This window comes from Telmatherina bonti, assembly GCF_933228915.1.
Source record: "Telmatherina bonti genome assembly, chromosome: 18".
In the NCBI taxonomy this organism is placed as follows: domain Eukaryota; kingdom Metazoa; phylum Chordata; class Actinopteri; order Atheriniformes; family Telmatherinidae; genus Telmatherina; species Telmatherina bonti.
In genome coordinates, this window is record NC_136616.1 from 11,743,272 (window position 1) to 11,767,125 (window position 23,854).

The following is a 23,854-nucleotide window of genomic DNA, read 5'->3' on the forward strand; positions in this document are numbered from 1 at the left end:
AGGAATAAAATGTTATGTTGTTCATGTTTATTTTGTTCAGTTTAAACTATAAAAGCTTTACGTTTGAACACTTTGGCACCCCCCCCCTAAAAACTGAATTCTGCATCAAAAGCAACAAAAACTGTGCTTGGAAATCCAATGTTCCCATGTTTTAGACTTCATAACACAGGGTTCTTTAACTGGTCTTCGAGGGTCTTGCAAGTATGGTTGGGGCAGATGGGCAAAAGTCTTGTGTGGACATTTGAGGAGGGTGCGAATAACACAGAAAAGCGTGAAGCCGACAGTTGCTGCTTCCGCATTACATCCAGGTTGAGTAGATAGTTTTAAAAAAAACAGCTGATAAAGATGGCAGGAAAGTACAAACATTTTTACAACACATGGCATTTAAAGACATGGACCCTATCATGCGCAACCCGCCATGCCACAGTTTCTGGTTTAATATGAAATAACCCGATTCATTGCACATGAAACCGCAGACATCCATTCGTGGCGATCCCAGCCCAGTTGAAGGCGAAGCATCTCGTAGCGTATGAACTGACCTGACGAAAAAAGGACTTTTTTTCTTGCTCTTCGACAGTGAGAAAAAAGTTCTTACTTATGGAGTATGTAACAAGCTTAAAAGTTAACGTGTCTCGCCGTCTGAGATGGTGTAAAGCACATTTCGAATGCTATTTGGTCAAAAATTGAATTAAACCAACAACAAACTTCATCACAAAAAGGAAAGAGCACGAAAAGATTACAAATAAAAACCCAAACAAGTGAAAAGCCCAAACAACAGCTTCACAGGTAAATCCTACTTATTTTAACTTTTAGTTTCACTCCTTCATAAAATAGGTCATTATCTACTGAGTTCTTCCTTTTGCGCTGCAGACCTAAAGCTAAAGCACCAACAGCAGCATTAACAGAACAAAAAGCATGTTCTGTACATATTTTGGATACTGCCCCCAAGTAGCAGCAAAAAGCTACGGCAGGTAGACGTGTTTATCATTAACCTCAGGACATAATCGTCCAATTATTATTTTAATAGCCATTCATTCATTCATTATCCTAACTGCTTAGTCCAACGAAGGGTCGCGGGGAAGCTGGAGCCTATCCCAGCAGTCTTTGGGCGAAAGGCGGAGTACACCCTGGACAGCTCGCCTGTCCATTGCAGGGCTATTTTAATATTTCAATCGTCAATGGTGCATAATAAATCAGCAGAGTTGGCAGAGGAGAGTTTGGCAAAAAAAAAATCCCATTCTGTTCAAAATATGACTGAATAAAATTATTTTTTGAGGCTAACAAGAAGCACCATCACAGAGGAAGTTTTTTAAAAATTTATATTAACAGGATTTATAACAATAAAATGAGGAATGAGGCGATTAAATGTAAATCTTAAGTACATACCTAAACAAGTAGGAGAGATAAAACATCTCATACCTACATTTAGCAGTTCATGTGACAACTTCTTTCCTGTTATTAATCAAAGCACGGTGGAGACTGATAAGATTGCGATAAGCAGGCAGATAAATAAATATCCTTCACCTACAGTGGAAGCTGTAATACTTTTATTTGTTTAGGTTTTAAAAGTGCAATTATTAAACCTACAACTGCGTCTGTTATTCATGAATATCTGCTTTTTTCAGGTTTAGGCATATTTATACAAGTTATCACAGAGTAAGAGGAAGATGAGCCTGAGAAAAACTGGGTACGTTTTAGTGTCCATGAGCCATCTGTGGACAGCAGTGTTGTGTGTATGTGTGTGTGAGCATGTTTGTTTTTACAGTGATCCGCAGGATCTCCAGCTATGAAGGATGTCGAGCTGTACGGCGCAGAGGAAAATGTCTTGGAAAACAAATGGACTGCGTCAGCTATCAAGCTTCTATCTGACAAATGTTTTCAAGAAGGAAAAACAGCCCGATACCCAGATCACGGTCACATGGTGCACGTACACCTCGCTCCCTCCACATCTGGACTCTGACTGGACTCTTTCATCAATCCATCTTTTTTAGATCCATCTGACAGGTTTCTTTTAAAAGGCATTGTACTCAACAAATACCATTTGTGGACTTTTGAAAAACTGGGAAAATTAAAAGCAAATGTGGGATATTGGATTTTGCCACAGTGCCGAAGGAGTATATCTTGTCTGATGGTCTGTCATGCTTTTCAACACTTGCTTTAGTCCACTATATTCATACATTTTAAATATACTGACTGCAGACAGAGCACAATCCTTCCAAAAGGAACAAAGTTTACGTTGTAAAATTCGTTCATAATGTATGAGGTTTCGCAGATATAAAGCGAAACATCCGCAACATCTCTTCTGCTTGGAAATGTGTTGTTTTCTGTACAAGGACATGGTTTAACTTCCTCCTAGGGTGAAGATCAAGTATTATGAAAATGTGGCCAGTGGGCTTAAGAAAGCATCTAACCTGTCCATGAACTTGCAAATCGCTTAACGTTCAAAAGATAAATGGGACAAAAAGGCGGCCTAAAGGGAGGACGTACAAGAAACTAAGCCTCTCAGATCGTTTGACACAATACCAATGTTCCCTCATCACAATAGCCCAGAGTACGGCATAACCAAATAATAAACTTCAATATTTGTTATTTTCCAAACTTGCAAGTTTCCCTTACGGTCTCTCATGCACGCACACACACACGTTATTGACTGGTGATGCTTCCTGCGATTGAGCCCGTGACTCTGGGAGCCGGCACGTCCCTGACGGCAGCGAGGGGCAGGAAGGGAAGTGGTTGCAGACAGGAAAAGAGGAAGACGGAAGTAAAGAGGCGGGACACTTCCCTGCTGCCAATCTGGGATCAGAGACGTCCTCCCTTCCTGTGTGGCCCTGAGACAGACATACATTTGTATTTACTTCTGCTCAAACAAAAAGATGAGGGGAATTCAAGCAAGCTGTTGGGCAACTCCACACATATTTCTAATTTTAGCCATTTTGTGTATTTTACTGTTAAGAAGTGACAGTGACACTTATTTCCAGGTGTCTGAATCTATCCCTGCTTATGTTTTTTCATATGAATGGAAAGTAATATTAAAGGGGTGCTATTGTGGTATTTTGAGTTTTCTGAGCTTTCTACAGTGCTACAGTGTTGAATCCTCTTCAGACATGTGAACGGCACTGTTTTTTATCACCTAAACGCATGTTTGAGTTTGAGTTCCAGCACGCTCTCCGTTCGGTTTCCATGGCGACAAAAAACGTGTCGTTTTAGAGTTTTTTTTTCTACTTCAAAATCCTTGTGACGTCCCGGGGGATAAAGTTCGGTGATTGGTTACCTTCTACTGGTTAACAAGGGCATGTACAAATACATCAGGCGGGTGGAAAACGTGGGATAAAGTTATTTCCAACGATGGCTGGTGAGTTTACCAAAGAGAGACATCCTGCTGCATTCGTTGCTGTGGGTTGCTGTTTTCCACGTCGTTTTCAGGGTCTGATTCAGGTTCCAACATGTAGGGCTGTATGCTATGTGTTGACATTGTATTTTTTTTTTTTATATTGAGTTCATATGAGCCTAATCCTTCTGTTTATGAGATGTTACAATGACGGCGAAAGCAGGTGCGGTGCGCGATGTAGTGCAGTGGCGGGAGGCGGGGCTTAATGCGGAAGAGTCTCAATCCACTCGTTTTGCCTACAGGCTGATCTGACAGCCTACGGAGAGGGTCGGTCTGAAGTAAATAAAGTGATTTGGGGCAATAACTCAATCAATCCCAGCCCTTCTGGTCTCAGAAATAAAAATAAATTAGCCTGAAATGCACATAATAGTTTTACTTTAATCTTTTGCTTGGTTTTAATTTTGTTTTATGCTTACCAGATATGAAAAATCTTTCTGAAATTATATACTGGTGTTACATCGTTAGGAACAAATGTAAATAATAAGTAAATATAACTTCAGTTACTACATGTTTAGCAAATCCATCTGCTGGATTCCTCTGAAAATGGATAATTTAATAAGATAACACCTCAATTTTTAGATTTATTAAATCAATCCACTGGGAGAGTTGGGAAATTTTAAATGGATTCACAAATCCATGTGTTTTCTAAAGCTTAAATCTCTCAGACAAATTGGGGTGAATTCACACCGTTACTTTTGGCCTCTTTGAGTTGTGATCTTGCTTGACTGATGATTTTTGGTGGCTGGCTTATTACGAGGTCAAGCTCTTTTCCTTTTCTAAAACAGATCTAATACTGCTCAGATACACAAAGTCTTGGATGTTTTTTTGTTTTAGTAACTCAAACCTAGTCTGTAAGTTTCCTAAACTTTGTCCCTGACCCCGGAGAGCTCCTTGGTCTTTATTGTGCTGCTTCCTCAGTGCTACCTCAGCAACATGACAGACTCCAAGGATTTCCCACCAGGTTTCTAGAAACTGAGATCATGTTACAGATTGCACCCAGGTGGACTTAATCTACCTAAACATGTGACATCTGAAGGTAACCAGCAGAACCAAGTCTTTATTTACCTCACAGCAATGATTGTCCATGCATACACATGCTACTGTTTTTAAGGCTGGGACGATATGTTTTCTCTCGATTAGATTTTTAATGATTTTAGTTTTGGTACTGATTTGATTTAAATTGCAATTCCTTAACATTGCTGAAATTTAGTTTGTTTTTTAAACAGCAGACCATGTGAAAAAGTTGCATTGTGACCAAGTTTACAGACTATATCACAAGCCAGATTTCCCAAATGAGACAATCTACTGTGTCAGTTTTTACAATTTATTCTGCTGCAATATATTTGAACCAGCTGTTGGACCTTATTTACTGTTTCAAAAGCTTGAACTAAATTTAAAAATGCTGGTTTGAGTGTTTGCTGCTGTGGTACATTTGGTGTTTAGCCTTTAGCTATTAGCAGGAAGGCGTCTTACTAGGTGGATAGTAACATTAGTCGTGTTACCGCCCTACGCGACATGTGAAATACATAGTTTACAAATAGCTTTCTACATGTCCAGCTCTGTCTTTCCTTTCAAAGCAAAGAATCTAAAATGCGCCCACAGTTTTGACTTAAAATATGATGGTGGAGGATTTATTTCCGCTTTTTTGCATTTTTGCAGGTTGTCCGCCATTCTCCGTCTTCGGTTTATGTGTTTTCTAATATTGACAAAACGTCATGTTAGTCGGAAAGAAACATTTCGCCGTCTGCTGGAGAAAAGTGGTAACTTTTTCTCCAGCTGGCATCTAAACATGTAAACACCTGAAATTGAAAAAAAAGATCAATTTCTGACCCAAAAAAAAAGAAAAGAAAAAGAAAAAAAACATTTTTTATTGATTTTATTCTTCAAATATCTAACTGTTTTTTATTCTATTAATCTTACTCTGACCATTAATATTGATTTGTTTATGTTCAGTACAAAAGAAATCCTAAAAAAGCCATTAATTTATGTAACAGGTGATGATGCAACAGTGCAGGAACAACCCAGAGAGGTTCACCTTTTCAGAAGCACTGTATATGTGTGTATATATTGGTGTATTCACACTATCCACTCTGTATCAAATCCAAGTTCATTTACTCAGAATGTTTTGCTAAAATCTGGATGTCGATATGCAATGAAGCTGTGAGGCACATCAAACAAGCAAACTACCTGAAGCCTGCTACATACTGCACAACCGCCCCGCCACAGATTAAGTTTCTAGGTAAGTATAAAATAACGTTGTTTATTAGACATAAAAGCATGAACATCGCCGCCCACAGTGATCCCCGCCCTGTTGCAGACGAAGCTTCTCATGACCTATGAACTGACCAGAGGAAAAAGAACTTCTGTTTCTTGTTCTTTGGGCCTTGAGAGCAAGAAAAAAGTCCTCGCTTCTCATGGTGTATGTAACAAACAACGCAGGTCTCGGCTTGCTTATCGTGAATCGAACGTAGTAAGTGGACTACAACTGATGCGGAAGAAACAGACGTTGTCCCGCATCAACCAACAGATCAGTGAATTTTCTTTCTTGTTGTTTGTCTTGTCTCCTTCAGTAATTATTGACGCAGCGCCACCGCTGGTGGGGAGGGGAAAATACATATAGGTTTGGTTTGTTTGAGAAAGTGCAGAGAAAAAATAAACTGACCAACTTCCAATGTGAAGTGTGAATTAACCTTAAATTATAGAGAAAAGTAAAAACTATAGAGAAAAGTAAAATTTATTATTACGTTTCCAAAAATAAAAAAAGATGAAAATTTAGCAGTAAAATCAGTATTCTAATCAACATGATTTGCACCATGAATGATTGCAGTTTGTTCTCTCAACTAAGTTTGGTTTGTCTCACAATCTATTATAATTTAATATAATTTTCTGATAACTGAGGAAATCTAAACATAAACTGAATATGAACCAAAAGATTGTGCACATATTTAGTCCGCACTTGTCCATATGCTACAGGTGTCCACATTGTATTTACACAAAAATATATTTTTTAGATAATTTTAATCATTGTCGCTCTAAATGCACTCTCTTTTCAACGCTAATTCGTCCTTGAGCTTGTGCTGTTCTCTTCATCATGTAGCTCCTTGAGATTTTACTCCATTAAAAATATAATCAATTAATTAGCTGCATCATTGTTTCAACCGCAGGGCTTAAATCGTGTGCAAAAAATAGCAACTTATAGTCCAGAAATTACAGTACAGCTGTGAGCTGAAAATTAAAAAATACTTTTAATTATGTGCATGTGAGATTATTATGTATTTTGTGTTTGTTTAAAACATTGCTTGTGCAGGTGCTCAACCTACATGTTCATAAGCTACAATAAGTCAGAAACCAGTAGGGGTAGTGTTCGATTGGATGGAAACTCTGAGGATCGACAGCAGTAAACTAATACAAAGACAAGTGCCTGTTTAGGCAGCCCTACAAACCAACTGCAATGCTGCTGATACATTTTGTTCTGTCATGTTCTCAAAATAAACCAAATGTTAACTTCCTCTATTGTCTTCATGTTTATCTTTATGGTTACACCAAGGGTGTCCAACTCTGGTCCTCGGGCGCCCCATTCCTACATATTTTCCATGCATCCCTTTTACAACACTTGTGACTCAAATTAATCAGTCACTGCAAAATCTTATAGGTTGTTGGGTCCATTTAATGTGAGGCAGGTGTGTTGGAGAGGGGATACACCAAAAACCTGCAGGACAAAGGCCCTCTAGGGATGACTTTGGACACCCCTGGGTTACACCCTTCAAAATCTACATGTTTATCTGGTCTGAGTTTTCCAAGGCGCCCCTTAGTGGAACCCTTTGGTAACAAGCACATTGACAAAACTAACGGTGTGTTCACACCAGACGCATTTCGAGCGTCAAGTTTACATGTAAAGTCTATGTGGAGGCGCGTCAAGCTTTATTGCGGTGCGTTTTCAGCGTTTGCCGCGGTGTTGAAAATATAAAAAGTTTTATAAGGTTGACGTGTCTTTTTTGGCGGAACGCGCCACAAACGCCAGAGATGGAAAATCTGAACTTTTGCCGCTTCAAGCGGGGCGTCAACCAATCAGAGTGACATATAATTCCGCTCAGCAGGTTGTCAAACTGGGCCGGGTAGATAAAAATAGTGCTGGAAGCGAACCTCATCGGCACGCAGCTCACCAAACTTAGAATGCCTACGATTTATCTGGTGACAAAACGCGTCTGGTGTGAACACACCGTTAAAGTTACAATGCATGTATATCTCGAGCCTTATCTCAATCAAACTTGGTGTTAAAGTAAAGGGAAAAACATTTCGTTGAGTTCAATCAACTAGGTCAATCTTAGGTTTCAAAACATAAAAACAAAAATGTTTTAAAAGTAATGCAATAAATTTTTGTTCATATATGGCATTGGGTGTCATAACTACAAATCTCCCTGTAATATACACCAAATGATGTTGAATGGCATGAGTGTGACATAAATCACTGTACAGACAAAGACAATTTATCTAAAGTGCATGGCATTCTTCACGTCATTGTTTATCTTGATGGGCAAAGCACAGCATGTTAGCACCAGATCTTACAAGCTTAAGTTCCAACAACAGCAAAACCAGTTCTTTTCTCTTTAGAAAAATGCCTGCCTCATCAGAAACACTTCATAAATAACCTTGGTTTGTGTGCCTATTCTTAGCACGCTCCATGCTGCTGCCCTTCGATGCACACGCAGATATGCTCCGCCGCTATCACACAATGGAGGGTCAATCAAGATCAGCTAACCACCAATAAACAATACGCGTCAACAGAGAAGGTTGATGACTTTCAACCCAGAGGCTCCACTCGATTCATTCTACACAGGCCAGTTTCTGTTTGTGTTTTTATTAGATATTAAAGTATAATAAGCGTAACACAAGCAGAGCCATTGTGCGGGTTATCTGCAGTGTAATATTTTGTCTGGTAATCAGTGAATATTACAGCACCATTGTTGATATGACTGGTCAAGTTTGACTGATGTTTGTGTACTTTAGACTACTATTTTTTCATTTGTCCTGTTGTTTGTATACCCCACAAACATTTAACTGTTTTGAGTACCAAAAACTTCAAGTAATTAAAAATAAACACTTTAAACCAAATATTTACACTGAAATCAAACAAATAAAAATCTGTTTGGAAGAATTAAAGTGTTTGTAGTGGCTGCTTTAGAAGCAAAGGGGTTGTTGTTGGTCGAGGATGTATCTGAAAAGCGCAATAAAAACACACAATTTTGTTTATATTTGAGTATTTTTCATAGAAGAAAACACTTTCAGAAGTTTCCCATTTGAATGACAGTTGTTTCCTTCATGCTGTATCAATTTATGATACAATGAAACGCATGACAACGCTTTAAAACAGGTCAGTACATTATCTGATGGTAATGAATGTGTGCATTCATGTGGCCTACAGTAGAACAGGAGGGCTGACACACACACACACACACACACACACACACACACACACACACACACACACACACACACACACACACACACACACACACACACACACACACACACGGGTACAAAGGTAGTTTTGTTCCCCATGTTGCAGGGACTTTAGCTTTGCTTGGTCATTGTGGATAAATGCCCCTCTTATGGGGCACAAACTAACACACACATGGTAACACACACACACGTCTATGGTTAGTGCTTCTGTAGAAATTTTACCTGAAAATGACAACTTCACTCAGTAAAAAACAAACAAATACAGCCGTCCGGCTATATTCTTCCTACATTTTCCATCTCGAGAGGAGGAATACGTGTATGTGTCCTCGTCTTCATCAGCTATGGCAGCTGTCTGCACTGATAGTTGCTTTGTTTTCAGTGAGTGCTCCTTAATGAGGTCAAAGGCTATTTAGGACCATTGATCGCTGACGAGGAGAAACAAGAGCCACCTTCATCCCGGTCAGAACACACACAAACACACACACACACACACACACAAAATCATGCGCACTCACAGTGATTCATTACATTTGACCAAGTTGGGTCGAAAAAAAAATCATTCGCTGGAAAAAAAGACTCTTTGTTTGCGTGAGAATAGAAGAACAAGTGAGACAGATGGTTTTGGTCTTTTAAACATGGCAGTCCACTGGGACTCTCTCCCCTAGTGGACGAGGGGCGAACTGCAGGTGTGACATTGACACATAGGCTTCACTTTTCACCACCGGAGGTTGGAGTTCAGATGCTAAACAAGGTCTCTGTCTTTTTTCTTTCTTTTTTTTTTTTTTTTGTGAATAATCAAATATTTTGAGCATGTTCCAGGTCTGAACTGCAGGGAAGCCAGATTATTTCCTGAATTTATTGAAAACAGAATATTATTACATGGCTGCTGAAACACACATAATTTTATAGCAACTCTAGATAAACTCCCAAGCTCATAACTGCACTTATTTTGTCATCCTGATAGCACAACGGCATTCATTATGTAGATCCCTGTAGCTGCTGTTGTAATGAAGCATCCTGAGGCTGAAAAACCAGACTCTGGTTCCAGCCCGAGGCATCAGGTGTTTCACTTCACAGAACCACACAAACAAAAGCTAAATGACATTATCAGAGGAAGTAAGGGGAAAAAAGAGAAAGTGACAAAGCATAACATTGACCCCTAATGTACCGCAGTGCATCCACTCTCTTCTCTAAGCTCTTTCCAGCCAGTAAAAGTCAGTCCAATGTTGACTCTTGTCTTTTATCTTGCTTTGTCGCTTTCTTTCTTTTTCTCACTTTATCTAGTATTGGGTGTTCAGGATGATTCAGCCATGGTCGCGTTCAAAACAGCCAACAAAACAGCCGATATCCTGTTGGTAGCGTACGACACGATGCAATAAAACAAAACACCGCTGTAATGTTGTAAAGTCCACTTTCTTTACCTCGTGACACTGCAAGGCAACAACGTCTCCAGGGGGATGCAAATGTCAGTGCTTCAACAAAGCAAGTCAGAAGCATGATGAGATGGTGATGATGAGATGCTGGAAATGGTGATGGTGACAGAACATGGCATGCACTATTCAAAACGCTGCGATTCCTCAAACACACATGCAATCAACATGAAACAGAATCTATAACCTGAGAGGTTTGTGAGACTTATGCTATTTTTGCAGGATTGCCTGTGTGGAGGAGGGCCGAGTGGGAAAATCAGTGCTTTGCGCAAACATCTGCTAGGTCAGATTGTTTGATTCCCAATCACATGTTCCCAATCAAGTTTTTTTTACCCCACTGATTACTTAAATGTACATTTTAAATGATCAGCTTGATTTTGTTTTTTTTTTGGTTTTTAGAAAGGGTGCCAACTTTCTGGAAACAAGGTCCGATTGAAGAACAACTTCAAGCAGTTTCAATGCCTCTAAATGCGTTCATTTCACTAGGAACTAACGTCTATACCAGGGGTGTCCAAAGTCGGTCCTCGAGGGCCGCTGTCCAGCAGGTTTCCCATGTATTCCTGTTCCAACACATCTAGCTTCCACTAAATGGATCAAACAGCCAATGACGTGCACAACTGATTAATCTCTACTACTAATTAATTTGAATCAGGTGTGTCTGAGCAGGGATACATAGAAAACCTGCAGGATTCTGGCCCTCGAGGACCGGAGCTGGACACCTCTGGTCTATACGAACGTCTGTGACTTAATGAACCATTTTAAACGCCAACTGAGGTGTTTCCATGCGTCGTATTAAATCGCTAATGTAAATATGTTGTGTTCCATGATCCTGGTAAGAGAGTGCAAAAGGAAATGTTTTATCAGTGTAACAAAGCAGGGATAAAAACCGATTTATTTATTAAACTAGTTAGCCCTAGTTTTGCTTTCCTACAACTTATTCCAAGTCTTTCCTTTAGTCCACGATTACACTTCTATAAAACTGACCTTGGTGCTTAATAAGATAAACTGAGAGGAACCTGTGTTTAATGCGGCAGACAAAGAGGGATTGTCAACGCCGCCAGCCGTCTGACTCACCTGGAGACAAACCCCTTTATTGAGAAACAGACATCTTTGATTAGACGAGTGACGCAGCAGACGAGTTTTCTCGAGTGTGTGTGACAGTACGATGAATGAGCACATTTGTGTTCATGTGGGAATATGTAAATGGGAGTTACAGCGGTTGTACGAGACAGAGCGTGCGTTTGTTGCATGCTGCCATACCTCATGATCGGGTATTTCAGAGGGCAGAGTCTTTCCCAGCAATGCCGCCGTCAGGTACGTCCAACAACGAGCTGTGTTAGCAAGGTTATAGCCTCCTGGTGGGATGCAGGGACACAGGGACAAATAAACACGACAAGTTCCTCAAAAGACAGATTTATTTAAATGACGTTAGCGATTGTGACCAGGAAATAAACAGAAAAAATGTGGAGTTAAATTTCATTTCAACTTTAGACCCCTGCGTGCAGTGTAATGCTTTACATCAAACCCAAAGTTTACATCAAAACCCAAACCGCAAAACAATGACAGAAAAAAAAAACAGGATGAAATGGCGAACTTGAGTAAAATCAGGAGAATGACATGAACCAAGATGGAGAGGAGGATATAACGCAGAGAGAAAGTATGTAGGACAGACAGGGAGGGAGAGAAAGGAAGAGAGGTCTGATTGTAGTTGAGTAAAATGGCTTCATTGTGTCGTATAATTAGTAGCTATCATCTGGCCAAGAGCTGAGGAGTTTGGAACAGGGCGCTGTGTGTGAGAGCTCACGGAGATTCAAAGTAAATACAAACACACACAAAGGACACGAGGCGCTCCCCACAAATCATTTGGAATATCGTAATCCGTTAAGTATCGCTATGCAGGTGGATGTCGATACAACAACTGATGAAGAAGCATCAGTTGGAATAATAAACACGTAAAGAGTACCTCCTCCCAGCAGCAGTGTCGGTAACTGCCACTGCAGGACATGCTGCAGACATTTGCCCACCCCCACCGGGGTCATGTTGAAGGAGCACATGGGATCGCCCGCCATGGTGTCGGCACCCAGCTGCATCACTACGGCCTCCGGGTTGAACTGTGCCCGCACCTCCTGCATTACACTGCAGAGCAAGATGACAATAAAATATCACTGCTCCCTCGTGATGCATGTCAGAATAAATCAAACACCCTCATAATGAAAACTTACTGGCCTTGTTAAGGTCGTTCTTACTTGCACAAAAGCCAGCTGTTCCACACACATGATCAAAGTTTATTTTAGTTAAAAAAGCTGAAGTAGGACTCCAAACTATCTTTTTTTCATTAGTTACACAGGTGTGTCTGCATTTTTTTATTCAAATGCAGCAGGAGACTATTTAAAGGCATCAAAATCGTTCAGTTGTTCACTGTCAGGACTTCGGTTTATCAATACCAAAATGCACTAATGGTTACTTCAACTAGTGTGAACAAGATTGAGCTTTAAGCAAATGTTTAGCGTTCTTTGAAGCACAAATGTTAAGTAGAAAAGGAGTGTTACTTTAAAAAGACAACTTTATTTTATCCAGATCGTAGAAACCAGAAATGAGCCAGGACCCAGATTTATCTTTGATATCTTGTAAAACTTGTTGGGAACTTCTCCATTGGCCAGTCCCTTGTGTGTTTGATCTGGTTTGGCCAAACAACTAAGTAAAGTTTCCGCTGTGTGTCAACTCAGCTGAACTAAGTGGAGTTTTTTTTTTAAGTCCATCATGGTGGAAGTCGTGAAGTCAGCAGCGTTGCTATGTCTTTTTAAGTGTTCTGGACATTTCAAGACATCTCAGAATAGGAATAAGGAAGAAGTGATCAAACTTGGGGGGGGGGGGGGCGCTGCCTCAGGAGCATAAACACCAGACAGAAAGACGAGGAAAAGAACTGGTTTTGTTGTTGCTGAATGCTCCTGTGGCACCTGACATAGCAGCTGCCTCACAAATGCCATCAGCCCAGGTTCCACCCTGACGTCCTCCTGACCCGCTTTGAAAACCGTATTTTTCCATTTCATTCAGGATGACGTCATGATGTCATGACTAATCAACAAATTGATTTTAAAATAGCTGACTTCAAAAATCCCCTAAAATGCCCATCTTGCTCATAATGGCTTTCATTTTCCACAGATGTTCTACAGGTCGGCTTCCAAGTGCAGCTCAAACACACAAAATGAGTTTAATGGAGGCAGACAGACATAAAATGCAGCTTTTTAATGTTTTACGGCAACATGTAGCATTGTATTCCTTCACTTTTTGGTGACTTATGTTGTATTGTCAGCCTCTCGGTTTAAGTCTATTCTATTTAGCTTTATTTGTATAGCACCACCACAGTACAATTTCACCTCAGGGCACACTACTGACACATTTAGGTGATTTGCACGGACGGAGGCTGCGGTGGTGAAAAATACAACTCAAAAAATCAGTCATCGTATCAGGAAAAATTATTAAATTGGTAGAAATAACAGATTTCACCCACATATGAGAGGAGTTACGATTGATTCCAGTTTCATTGTCAGATTCAGCGGTTTTGTCCGTCTTTTCCACATCTGATGCCTGGACCTCAGAGTCCTACCAGCTCTCAGCGGAGGATACGGGAACACGTGGATTTCATGGAACTGCATTAGCCTTGTCAAAAACAGCTTTTCTTTATCTTTCCTGAATGCCTAATGTCTGCTGGCTGAAAGAAGTTACCAGTCCTGACTTCCAAACCCAACATGACTGTTTTGCAGTAATAAACTGTTTATAAGCACGTTATGACACACGTGTCTGCTGAGGTTTGAATCAGTGAATGCATTGCAATGTGAATGCATTGCAATGCAGTGTTCTCAGCGAGCACAATGAGCAAATCGCAGCGGTTTTCCATCTGGAACACGGTTAATGTCAGACATTTTCGTTCCCAGAGTTTAAACTTGCGAGGCACCAGGAATGCTGGAGATCCAGATGAGATGCAGTCGGTGGAAGTGTGTGACTGACACCAGTTCAGACGTTTTAGTTGCTTCATCTGCACATCTCTGTTAACATCAGGCTGCCAAGACGCTAGTGGACGGACGGTGATGGAGTTATGTGACAGAACGAGACAGCAACGAGAACTCCAAGTCTTTTCTATAACAAAGAAATCTTAATACTTATAGAATGACTAGTAATGAACTAAAACAGGCAGTTCCAGCAGTGACAACTCGCATGTGTCCATTTTAAACGTTGTTTTTTTAGTCTTAAGAATGAAGAGTTTTTTAGTCCTTTAGGAAAAACCGCTGGGTGAGAAAACCCTGATCTGTCACAGCAGAAGGACGTTCTGCTTAAGTGCATTTGTTAACACCTCTACAAACAACACTGACCTTTCAGAAAGTGGGACCCTTAAGGAAAATCATTCTCAAACCTGGGAATTACATTCAGAGTGTGTGTGTGTGTGTGTACCTGGTAAAAACTTGGTAGTATCTGTCATCCTTGATGCCGTCCTCCAGTGGGACGTTCACGGCGTACCAGCGGCCTTTCCCCAGCCCCGTGTCACTAAGATCCCCCGTGCCTACACATACGAGGATTTTATCAGACACCACCACGTGATTCAGACCATCCCAAAGAAAGACGGCGTCTGAAACATGAGCAGGGACTGACCGGGGAAGAATCCAGGGGAAAACTTGTGAAGAGAAACAGTCATGACTTTGGATGTGAAGCTGAAGGCGTCTTCCACACCTGCAGGAGACGACCAGAACAATCCTGATCTGAGCATCCACGTGAAAAACGAAGAAAAAACCTGAGAGTCTCTGAGACCAACGCTACGGTTAAGGCTTTATCTTTGGTACCATCTCCGTGATGCAGGTCAACATCCACATACAGCACTCTCTCGTACTTCTCTCTCAGCTTGAGGATTCCCAGCACGGCGTCGTTCACGTAGCAGAAACCCGAAGCTTCATCCCTGCGAAGGCAAACGGTAGAAGAGCATCTTCATCCTGGTCTAACTGGTGGTCTAACTGGTGGGGGCATATGCAGGATTATTCAACCCGTTTCCCATCTTTCTTTAAAACATATTAAAGTTAGAACTAGCTGAACCTTTCGGGACACAAATAACTCAACTAAAGCAAGACGTTCCTGATAAAAACCGCTTCTGTTAAACAGAATTTGTTTTCTTTTCATGTTTATTTTTATTATTGTCACTTTAATACAATGTAACATTAAAGAAAAGATCGGAGAGAGGAAAATGCAGGACCCCTGCTCGAATTTTAAACTTTATATAAAATGAAGAGACATTATAAAGAGAAAACAAAGACTTGTTGGACAGTATTCCCTCTTGATGAGCCAGTAGAGGTGTGTGGTGGCGCATATCTCTGCAGAACTTTCACTGCTTTATTTTCCACGTTTATTTCGATCTGTTGTGTCTGGGAAGTTTAATGATAACAAAAAGTTTCCCAAAACAACTGGAGTCCATCATCTGATGGGAAAGAAATCCCATCTCCCCAGCGGTTTCTCAGCAGTCAATGGTGGGCTGAATGATTAATTAATTGCAAATCAAAATTTAAAACGCTACAATCAGCAAATCTCTAAGGAACGTAGTTATTGTTCGTGTGACACGGAGCCTCATCCAGGTTTCAGACCGGCAGCATCCACGCTGCTTCAGATCATTCCTGTCTCGTTCTTGTGCGACCGTGTTATGGTGTGGTTGTTCTGTGGGTTGTCTCGGTTCTGGTTTCCTCTCTTATTTTGTAGTTTTCCTTGTGCTCCCTGTTAGTTCACCTGGGTTCCTTTATGTCCTGTTATGTTTTCTGTGTTTTTATACTTCACAGTTTCACTTTGGCCCTGCGATGGACTGGCGAGCTGTCCAGGGTGTGCCCTGCCTTTCGCCCAAAGACTGCTGGGATAGGCTCCAGATTCCCCGTGACCCTGAATTGGATTAAGCTCTTTGGAAAAAGAATGAATAAATGAATGAAGGAGTTTCACTTTGTACTGGTTGGTTCATTGTGTTAGTTAGTTTCTTTTCCTGGTCAGTTAAGCTCATTAAATAATATTCTTGGCACCTCCTCTGCTTTCCTGCCTCCTTCTCTGCAACTGGGTCCACACCTCCATGGCTTCATGACAGACAGAAGGATGAAAAAATGTCTTTTTTTTCCACAGACATGTCCTTCTTTTGAGGGTTAAAACAATGGGTTAAGCTGGTATTTCAAAATTGTTCAGCATTTGCTCAACTTTTGCTTCCAATATGTTTCCAAGGAATATTCGTTGTGTTTTAATTTCTTCACTTGCTTTTAATCATCCGATCTCTCGCCGCCTGTCCGTACAGGACAGCGTAACCGCGTGCAAAACTGAGGACAAAGCGTGGCTCACTCTCCCTTCTCCTGGACTCGGACGCTTGTTTGATGACACCTTAATAAGACGGGGTAAGCTACATGCTGAAATGACCCAATGTGCTCATGTGACTGCAACACTCGGCTGGGAAGTGTGTCACATTTCCAGGCTTTTCCATAAATGAATGAAACTCACAAACAACACAGAGGACAGAAAACAGACCAACTTCTGGAATTTTTTTTACTGAGAAGAGAAGCTCGAAAAATGATTGACATGATGCAGAAACAACAACATGAAACGGCTTCATGTTGAAAGCTTCGCTTCTGGCTTGAAAAACAATCACAGCTCCCGTCCACCTTCACTCCCTCTTTGGGCTGTGACGACATGCTTTGGTCCTGATTTCATTCGATTCCGATTTTTTTGGGTGCCGATTCGATTTAAATTGTGATTCCTCAATATTGCTAAAAACAAAAACAAAAATCAAAAAGGATAAAACTTTGGTTTTTGCTCATTATGTTATTTGATTTTAATTTGGAAAAACAACACAGTAGCCAGACCGCTCTGGCTGCCAGAATGCCCAAGAAGGCCAAAAAGAAAAAAAAATTATAAAAAATTGATTATTTTTATTTACTTGAAAAAAACAAACGTAAATTTTAAATTGTGAAGCAAAAAATCTCTGTTTTCGATTTTTCGATTCGATTTTCCCACCCCTACTCCTTTTCCACAGTTACACTCTACCAGTGAATGGGGGCTAACCACAACGTGGGGCTAAATCACTAGCCAGACTCCTTTCTTCTGTTGTTCCACAACCTGCCATCCTCTGTTCGATCTGAGTCCCTTCTCTACTTTTAAGAACTAGCTGAAGACTCGGCTCTTCAAGGAGAACTTCTGCGCTTCTTTTAACTCTATTTGTCAGAGGAGTTGGGCAACATTGCCCGGTTCTTTGCATAGATCACTGTTTCTATATTTTACCAAAGGGACTATTGCGAGAAAGGAAGGGAACAAAAAAAATCTTCGGATGTAGCTCTATCTGGTCGAGATGTGAATCTAACAACTCACGATGCAATTCAATTCCGATTTTTGGGGTGACGTTTTGATCCAGAATCGATTCTCGATTCAAACAAACTTTCAATTTATAATCATTACACTTCAGTAACAAAAGGTGCTCATTTCCCAAGTAACTTCATTCATATAAGTAAGATAGACGGAGCCTCTGTGACGTCACCAACAGGTTTCTGAAGAGCTGAACTGAAGCTCGATGGGCGGTTCCACCATCACCATCTTGGCAGGGTCATGCATGTCGTCTCACCCGGAAAATACAAATATTGGCAAAGAGGTGGAGCTGAGAGGGGGGCTGTGAGCGTCATGGTGGATGATTAACATCGAGTGAACTCCAAACTTTCTGCAGCTAAGAGCTAACCAGCTAACGGAGGTAAGCGGGCTAAAGCGAAGTCACGTTGTTAACCGGCTAAAAACCGCGGTTGTTCTACGTTCTTATTACTTGAAGCGGGGGATCGGCTATGTGTCAATCAAAAGGACACGCCCCTAAATATGCTGAATTTTTAGATTAAATGATTTTTAAACGGGCGACATAGAAAAAATTCACTCCCCCCACAGTTGTCATGAAGGTAAACCTGACCTATTAAACCTGAAATGGGTTTTTAAACTAGTCTGTAAACATGTTTATTTCTGCTGTGAAGTTGGTCTTTTTAACATGGGAGTCTATGGGGATTCGCTCTGTTTTGCAGCCCCTAGTGGGTGAAGGGGGAACTGCAGTTTTATGCACTTCTTCATGGGCTTCACTTTTAACCACCGGAGTTTGCCGCTTGGTTGCAATTCAACTCTGCCTTCTTGTTAGAATATAAAGACGTTTACATTTAGATGTCATCTCATTAAAAACATTCTTATGCATCAATAAGCACCAGAAGCTGGAATATAAAGGCTGAATCACAAACCAAATTGTAAAATCGGTAAGAAAATCGCAGCTAGATTTTACTTCATGTCGTTCAGACCGAAACCTTTGGTGCGTGTGGGCTGACTGTCTTACTTCTTGGCGTGATGCCACCCTCCTGCCCAGTTGATGGCCACTTCACATTTCTGGTCCAGCAGACACTGAGCTGCTGTCAGCGTAGCGCCTCCCACTGCTGCTGCATAGTCAAATATGCCCTCCACAATTGGACAATCATAGCCTGGAAGAAGAAGAAGAAGAAGATGAAGAACAAATGAAGATGTGAACAGCTGCAACAGCATGTGTACGCTAACAGAATGCACTCTGCATAGGAGAAACTATATTTTATATACTGTATATATGACCCCATGCCTTCATATGATGGATAATAAAGGTTGGTGTAGAGGAAAGGGGGGGAAATGTCTCAATCCTGGCGAAGGTGGAAAACTGTTTTTGTAACAAGTTGGAAGGATGAACCGGAGAAGTGCGCTCCACACAAAAGGAGGAAGCAGCAGAGGGAAGAGTTGAGAACAAAGAGAGGAGGGTGTTGGTTGCAAGGGTGTAAAGGCACGCGACCATCACAGTTTGGTCCGTACCTTAGTTTTAGGGTCACGGTTCGGTGCAGTAAGGGAACAGATGCAACATATAAAACTGCTTTGTGTTTTATGACTTTTTCACGTCAAATCAAAATCATGACAGAAAACTGCCTGCAGTAAATTCTCCAAAGAAAGATCCTTCAATGAATAAAAATAATTGCATAAATGTGGAAACTACATGCACTGTTAACCACTGGTGGACCAGATCTGGTCCTCCAGGGCCACAATCCATGTATCCCTGCTCCAAAACACCTGACTCAAACTAATTAGTCACTGTGCAGAACTTCATTGGTTGCTGGATCAACTTAATGGAAGGCAGGCGTGTTGGAGCAAGGATACATGGAAAACCTGCAGGACCAACTTTGGACACCCCCCCCCCCCAACTGTTTGTATTGTGTTTGTCCTCTTTAAGAGCCTGCAGCGGTGAGGAAGGACAGGTAAGGATGTCTACTGCTAGTTTCTCGCTTTGCATCAGGAAAAGAAACTTGCAAAGCAGAAGTTTGGCAGATTTGTACTGAGGTGTCCTTACCGAACACGTCGTTGCGTATGCGCATCACTGAACTGGTTAGCATTGAAGTTAGCATAAGAAAGAATTTGGCCGTCAAACATTAAAATTCAAAGCCCCATCAGACTGGAACACTTTTCCTGTGTCAATTAGATCCATCACTTCTCAGCAAAGCTTTAGGACAGATCTATTCAGATACTTACAAACAACTTGCTCTTGCTTCTGATATTGTTGTATTCTTCTAAACAAATTTACTTTGAGTTATGCTGTGCAATGGCCCATAGCGATTGTTATTTAATTGTGTATGTCCATGGATATACTGTACTTTTCTGGTAAATGTATTTTATTCCGCTTGTACCGAGGGTTGGGTTTGTAGGGGCGATTAGAGAGCTTTTGTCTAGTGTGAACGCTGTGGTTATGTCTAAGTAGGACTGTATTGTTATCTGTATCTATCTGTGTTGAGGACGAGATGCATCATATCAAGGGGCTATCCTCTCAATAAATTTCAAGTTGCTATTTTTCCTGTGAACACAAAGGTTTTTTACAGTCATGCAAATCCTTTTCTACACTCACAAACTGGTATTTATCAGGCTGATTTTCTTTCTTTTCCTTTTTTTTTTGCAGGTTGGCAAAACCTGATTTACAAATACAAACTGCTCAGATTTATTCACGACTGCAAAATCTTTACAGCTTGAGGACAATGAAATGGAAGGAATGAGGAGAGAAAATAGGAAATGAAACCAAGCAGGGTGAACTTAAGGAATGGACTAATGTTGGAAAATGTAACATTAGCAGCTGATGGACCTTCAGGTGGTTCAGGTAACTACAATCAGCTATGGTGCAATCCTGAGAGGCCGATGAAGAGAAAATATCTCTGATTTTTTTATAAATGCGTGTCTGACTGAGAAAGGAAAAAAAAAAAAGCAATGAGTGAATTTAACAGAAAGGCTTTTATTTTTTTATTCTACATCAGTGTTAGACTGCCCTCTGGTGGACACACTGTTCCATTTCATTTTTAGGCCATATCAGGAAAAACTGGAGCTTTTTCCTTTAGTACAATATCAAACACATAGAAATGTTAAACACTGACCGGGTGTCTGACATGATACCGCTCATAACTATGAGCTGTTTGCTGTTCTCACCGAGACCATAGTCGCCTGACTGAGGATCATCATTGTCTCCGTCCTGGCTGATCTTGTGAAGATGCTCCAGGTACGAGTCTGTGTGGAACTTGGCCATCTCCTCAGTGGTGGCAACATGAGGTTTAACTATGCTGCAAAAAAGCAAGAAAACTACTGGAATTTTAGAAAAGGGTCAAAATTGGTCAAAATGCAAAGACAGAGGCGATAAATATATAACGTCATGAACAGAAAAAAAGAGGTATTTGCTGTTTTAGAAACGATATGACAGATCCGTGTCGACAAACACCAAGATAGTCTTTAATTTCAATATCTAGACTGAATTTTTTCTAACTTAAAATGTTATTTCAGGACCAACAAGGTGATTTTACAGATGAATTGGCTGAGAACTCAGCATGGCTGCATACAATACTTCTGTAGAAACTGGACAAGTGGGGGACAAAAGAAGACGTGGCAAACCTCGGGATATGTTTAGAGCAGATGTTGTGATAAAGAATGAAAAGGCCAGACAAGACCTGAACTGAAAGACAGGGAGGACAGGTCTGATGGATCCTCCCCAGCGCCTGGACCTGAATATTACTGATGAAATGATGGAATCATCGTAACAGAGAACTGATGGAAGCAAATGTCCAAAGAACAGCTTTACAAGTTTGAAGAATTATTCCAGAAGACGCTCAGATCAAACAGGGATTTCTAATGTCATCAGAGCTGAAATAATTTGTGTCTTATGGTGTGAATTTTCATTTGCATTCGGTGGTTTGAGTCCCACAGGATGCAGCCTTGAGCGGGGCACAAGCCAGCGTTCCCTCATGGCCGGCCCCGACCCCGGATATGTGCAGTGGTTACGTCAAAAATGTGCCAATGATAACATGCGAATACAGCTCCCGTGCAGAATCCGTATGAGCAGGTGATTCGCTGAGAAAGGGTGAAAGAGAAGGAGGAGTTTTCATTTTCATGTGCGTGTTTTTTAATTAATCACCGCAAGAAATTCCTAAAGAAGCCACTGCGGCAAGTTGTGTAACCTTCTACTTCTCTTTCTGCAAAGAAAAAAACAAACTGTTCAGCTTTGCTCGATGGTTTGTGATCATCCTTGTGATGTCGTTCAGAGCAGGGGTGTCAAACTCCTGCAGGTTTTTGTTGTTTCCCTCTACCAACACAGCGGATTCAAATCAAATGGCTCCAGCAGCTTCTTGTCAACTTATTTATGGATTTCGGTCAGGTGTGTTGAAGCTTGGAGACAACAAAAACCTGCAGGATACCGGCCCGCAAGGACTGGAGTATGACTTCTGTGCTCTAGAGGCTTTCAACAGGCTTCAGATCTGAAGACGGAGCTGGCCATGACAGGATCTGGATGTGGTGATCCTCCACATCCAGATCCTGTCTGGATGGAGGATTGTCCTGCAATCATCCTCTGAGTTGGTGCTCACAGTCTTGGCATCGCGCTTTTCCTGGATAATCTAAGCATCCTTCACAAAGACACATCTGCCTGGGTACAGCCTTGCTCACAGGCACCATTGTACTTTAATCATGTTGTAACTAATCAAGGTCACAACCTCTATACTGAAAAAATATATCACAAAGCCAGAAAGAGAGAAACTGATCACAGAATATGCTGCGTGTTGATGTTCCTGGGTGGCTGAGAAATCCTTACAGAAAACTGTAAGGATTTCTTACAGGGGAGGGTGTCTGTTAGGGAAGCAGACACCCTCCCCACCTTTAAGACTAGGCTGAAGACTTATCTTTTTGATAAGTCCTATAGCTAGGGATGGTTAGCATCCCTTAGTTATGCTGCTATAGGTTTAGACTGCTGAGGGACATTTCCTGATACACTGAGCTTCTTTCTTTTTCTCTTTATCTCTTTCTTTTACCCCCCCCATAACAGTGTTGCATCATTAACATGTATGTCTCCTGTCTCAGCAGGTCTCCCTGGCCGGGAGCAGCAGTTCCTGTTGTCTGTTGTCTTTCTGTCCTCTTCCCCCCACACAGCAGAGGCAGATGGCTGCCTGTCCTGAGCCGGGTTCTGCCGGAGGTTTCCTTCCTGTTAAAAGGGAGTTTTTTCCTTCCCACTGTTGCCAGTGTGCTTGCTCAGGATGGGAGATTGAGTTGGACTCAACTCAATCTGTTGGTTTCCTTATATAGGCTGTTATGAATTGGCCTTCATTATGTTTTCCCCTCTGTCTGTAAAGCGTCTTGAGATGGCATTGCCGTGATTTGACGCTATATAAATAAAGTTGAATTGAAAGTTGAAAACTAAAACTCAACTTTAATAGTGAACAAGAAAAATGAAGAAATTATAGGAAAAACTTGATGTAAAAGAGGCAAACATACAAACACAAAAGCTTCTGTATCATCCATCACACTGCTGCTACTTTTACCTTCCTTTTTACCTTTCCAGCCCAAACACCAGCAACCCACCTCATATGCTGCAGGAGGCCGTAAGCTTCTATCAGGGAATGGACCATACTCGCCTGTGAATGGCAGAAAATGAAAGTTAAACTCTTAAAAGTCAGAGACAACCTGATTTAAAAAAAAGGTTTCTCATTCAAACCAACTCACCCGGTTTGGTACTTTGGATAAAGTATCGCAAGTCTCGATGTACTCTGGGCTGTAAACATACGCGACCCTCTGCTTCCCGCTCCTGTCATCATCGCTATCTCTTCTGTTACTCATTTACGGTGAATAAATATATAGTTTAAAAGCATTTAAAAGACCTGTACTAAAAATAATTTGAAGGGAGAGACGCCAACAGCTCCCTCGTCCAAGCGCTGGTGTTACACCATCAACATTCCCCCTAGAAGTGGCGAAACGATTATTAATAACTTGGCTGTTCAAGGCGAAAAAGCATCAATAAATTGAATAGTATATCACCACTACATGGTGACATTTATTTGATTAAAAAAATACAGTCTTGTGAATATTTTTGCAACGCGGAAAAGAGAGAGTCAAAAAGTTTAATCAACTTCAAGTGCACGCACGGGTGTTTAAACAGTAACGGACGAGAAGAGAAATGCATTGTGGGATTGCTTGTATTCTTTAAACTCAAATCTCATCTATTACAGTCGTCCTCTAATGTATT

At 41.1% G+C, this 23,854-nt stretch overlaps 1 protein-coding gene across 1 annotated transcript in view; it reads right to left on the reverse strand.

Annotated features, from left to right (window-relative positions):
• hdac8 (histone deacetylase 8) overlaps positions 1–23,448 on the reverse strand; it is a gene marked incomplete at its 5' end in the record, with an annotated part of 38,889 nt that extends 15,441 nt beyond the window's left edge. Inside the window, 9 exons of the mRNA XM_079257284.1 lie at positions 11,539–11,633; positions 12,242–12,414; positions 14,728–14,836; positions 14,926–15,003; positions 15,114–15,226; positions 18,638–18,779; positions 20,782–20,912; positions 23,194–23,246; positions 23,335–23,448. Of these exons, the coding sequence (XP_079113410.1) occupies positions 11,539–11,633; positions 12,242–12,414; positions 14,728–14,836; positions 14,926–15,003; positions 15,114–15,226; positions 18,638–18,779; positions 20,782–20,912; positions 23,194–23,246; positions 23,335–23,448 (1,008 nt within the window). The remainder of the gene's footprint in view (positions 1–11,538; positions 11,634–12,241; positions 12,415–14,727; positions 14,837–14,925; positions 15,004–15,113; positions 15,227–18,637; positions 18,780–20,781; positions 20,913–23,193; positions 23,247–23,334) is intronic.
• Positions 23,449–23,854: the final 406 nt, after the last annotated feature.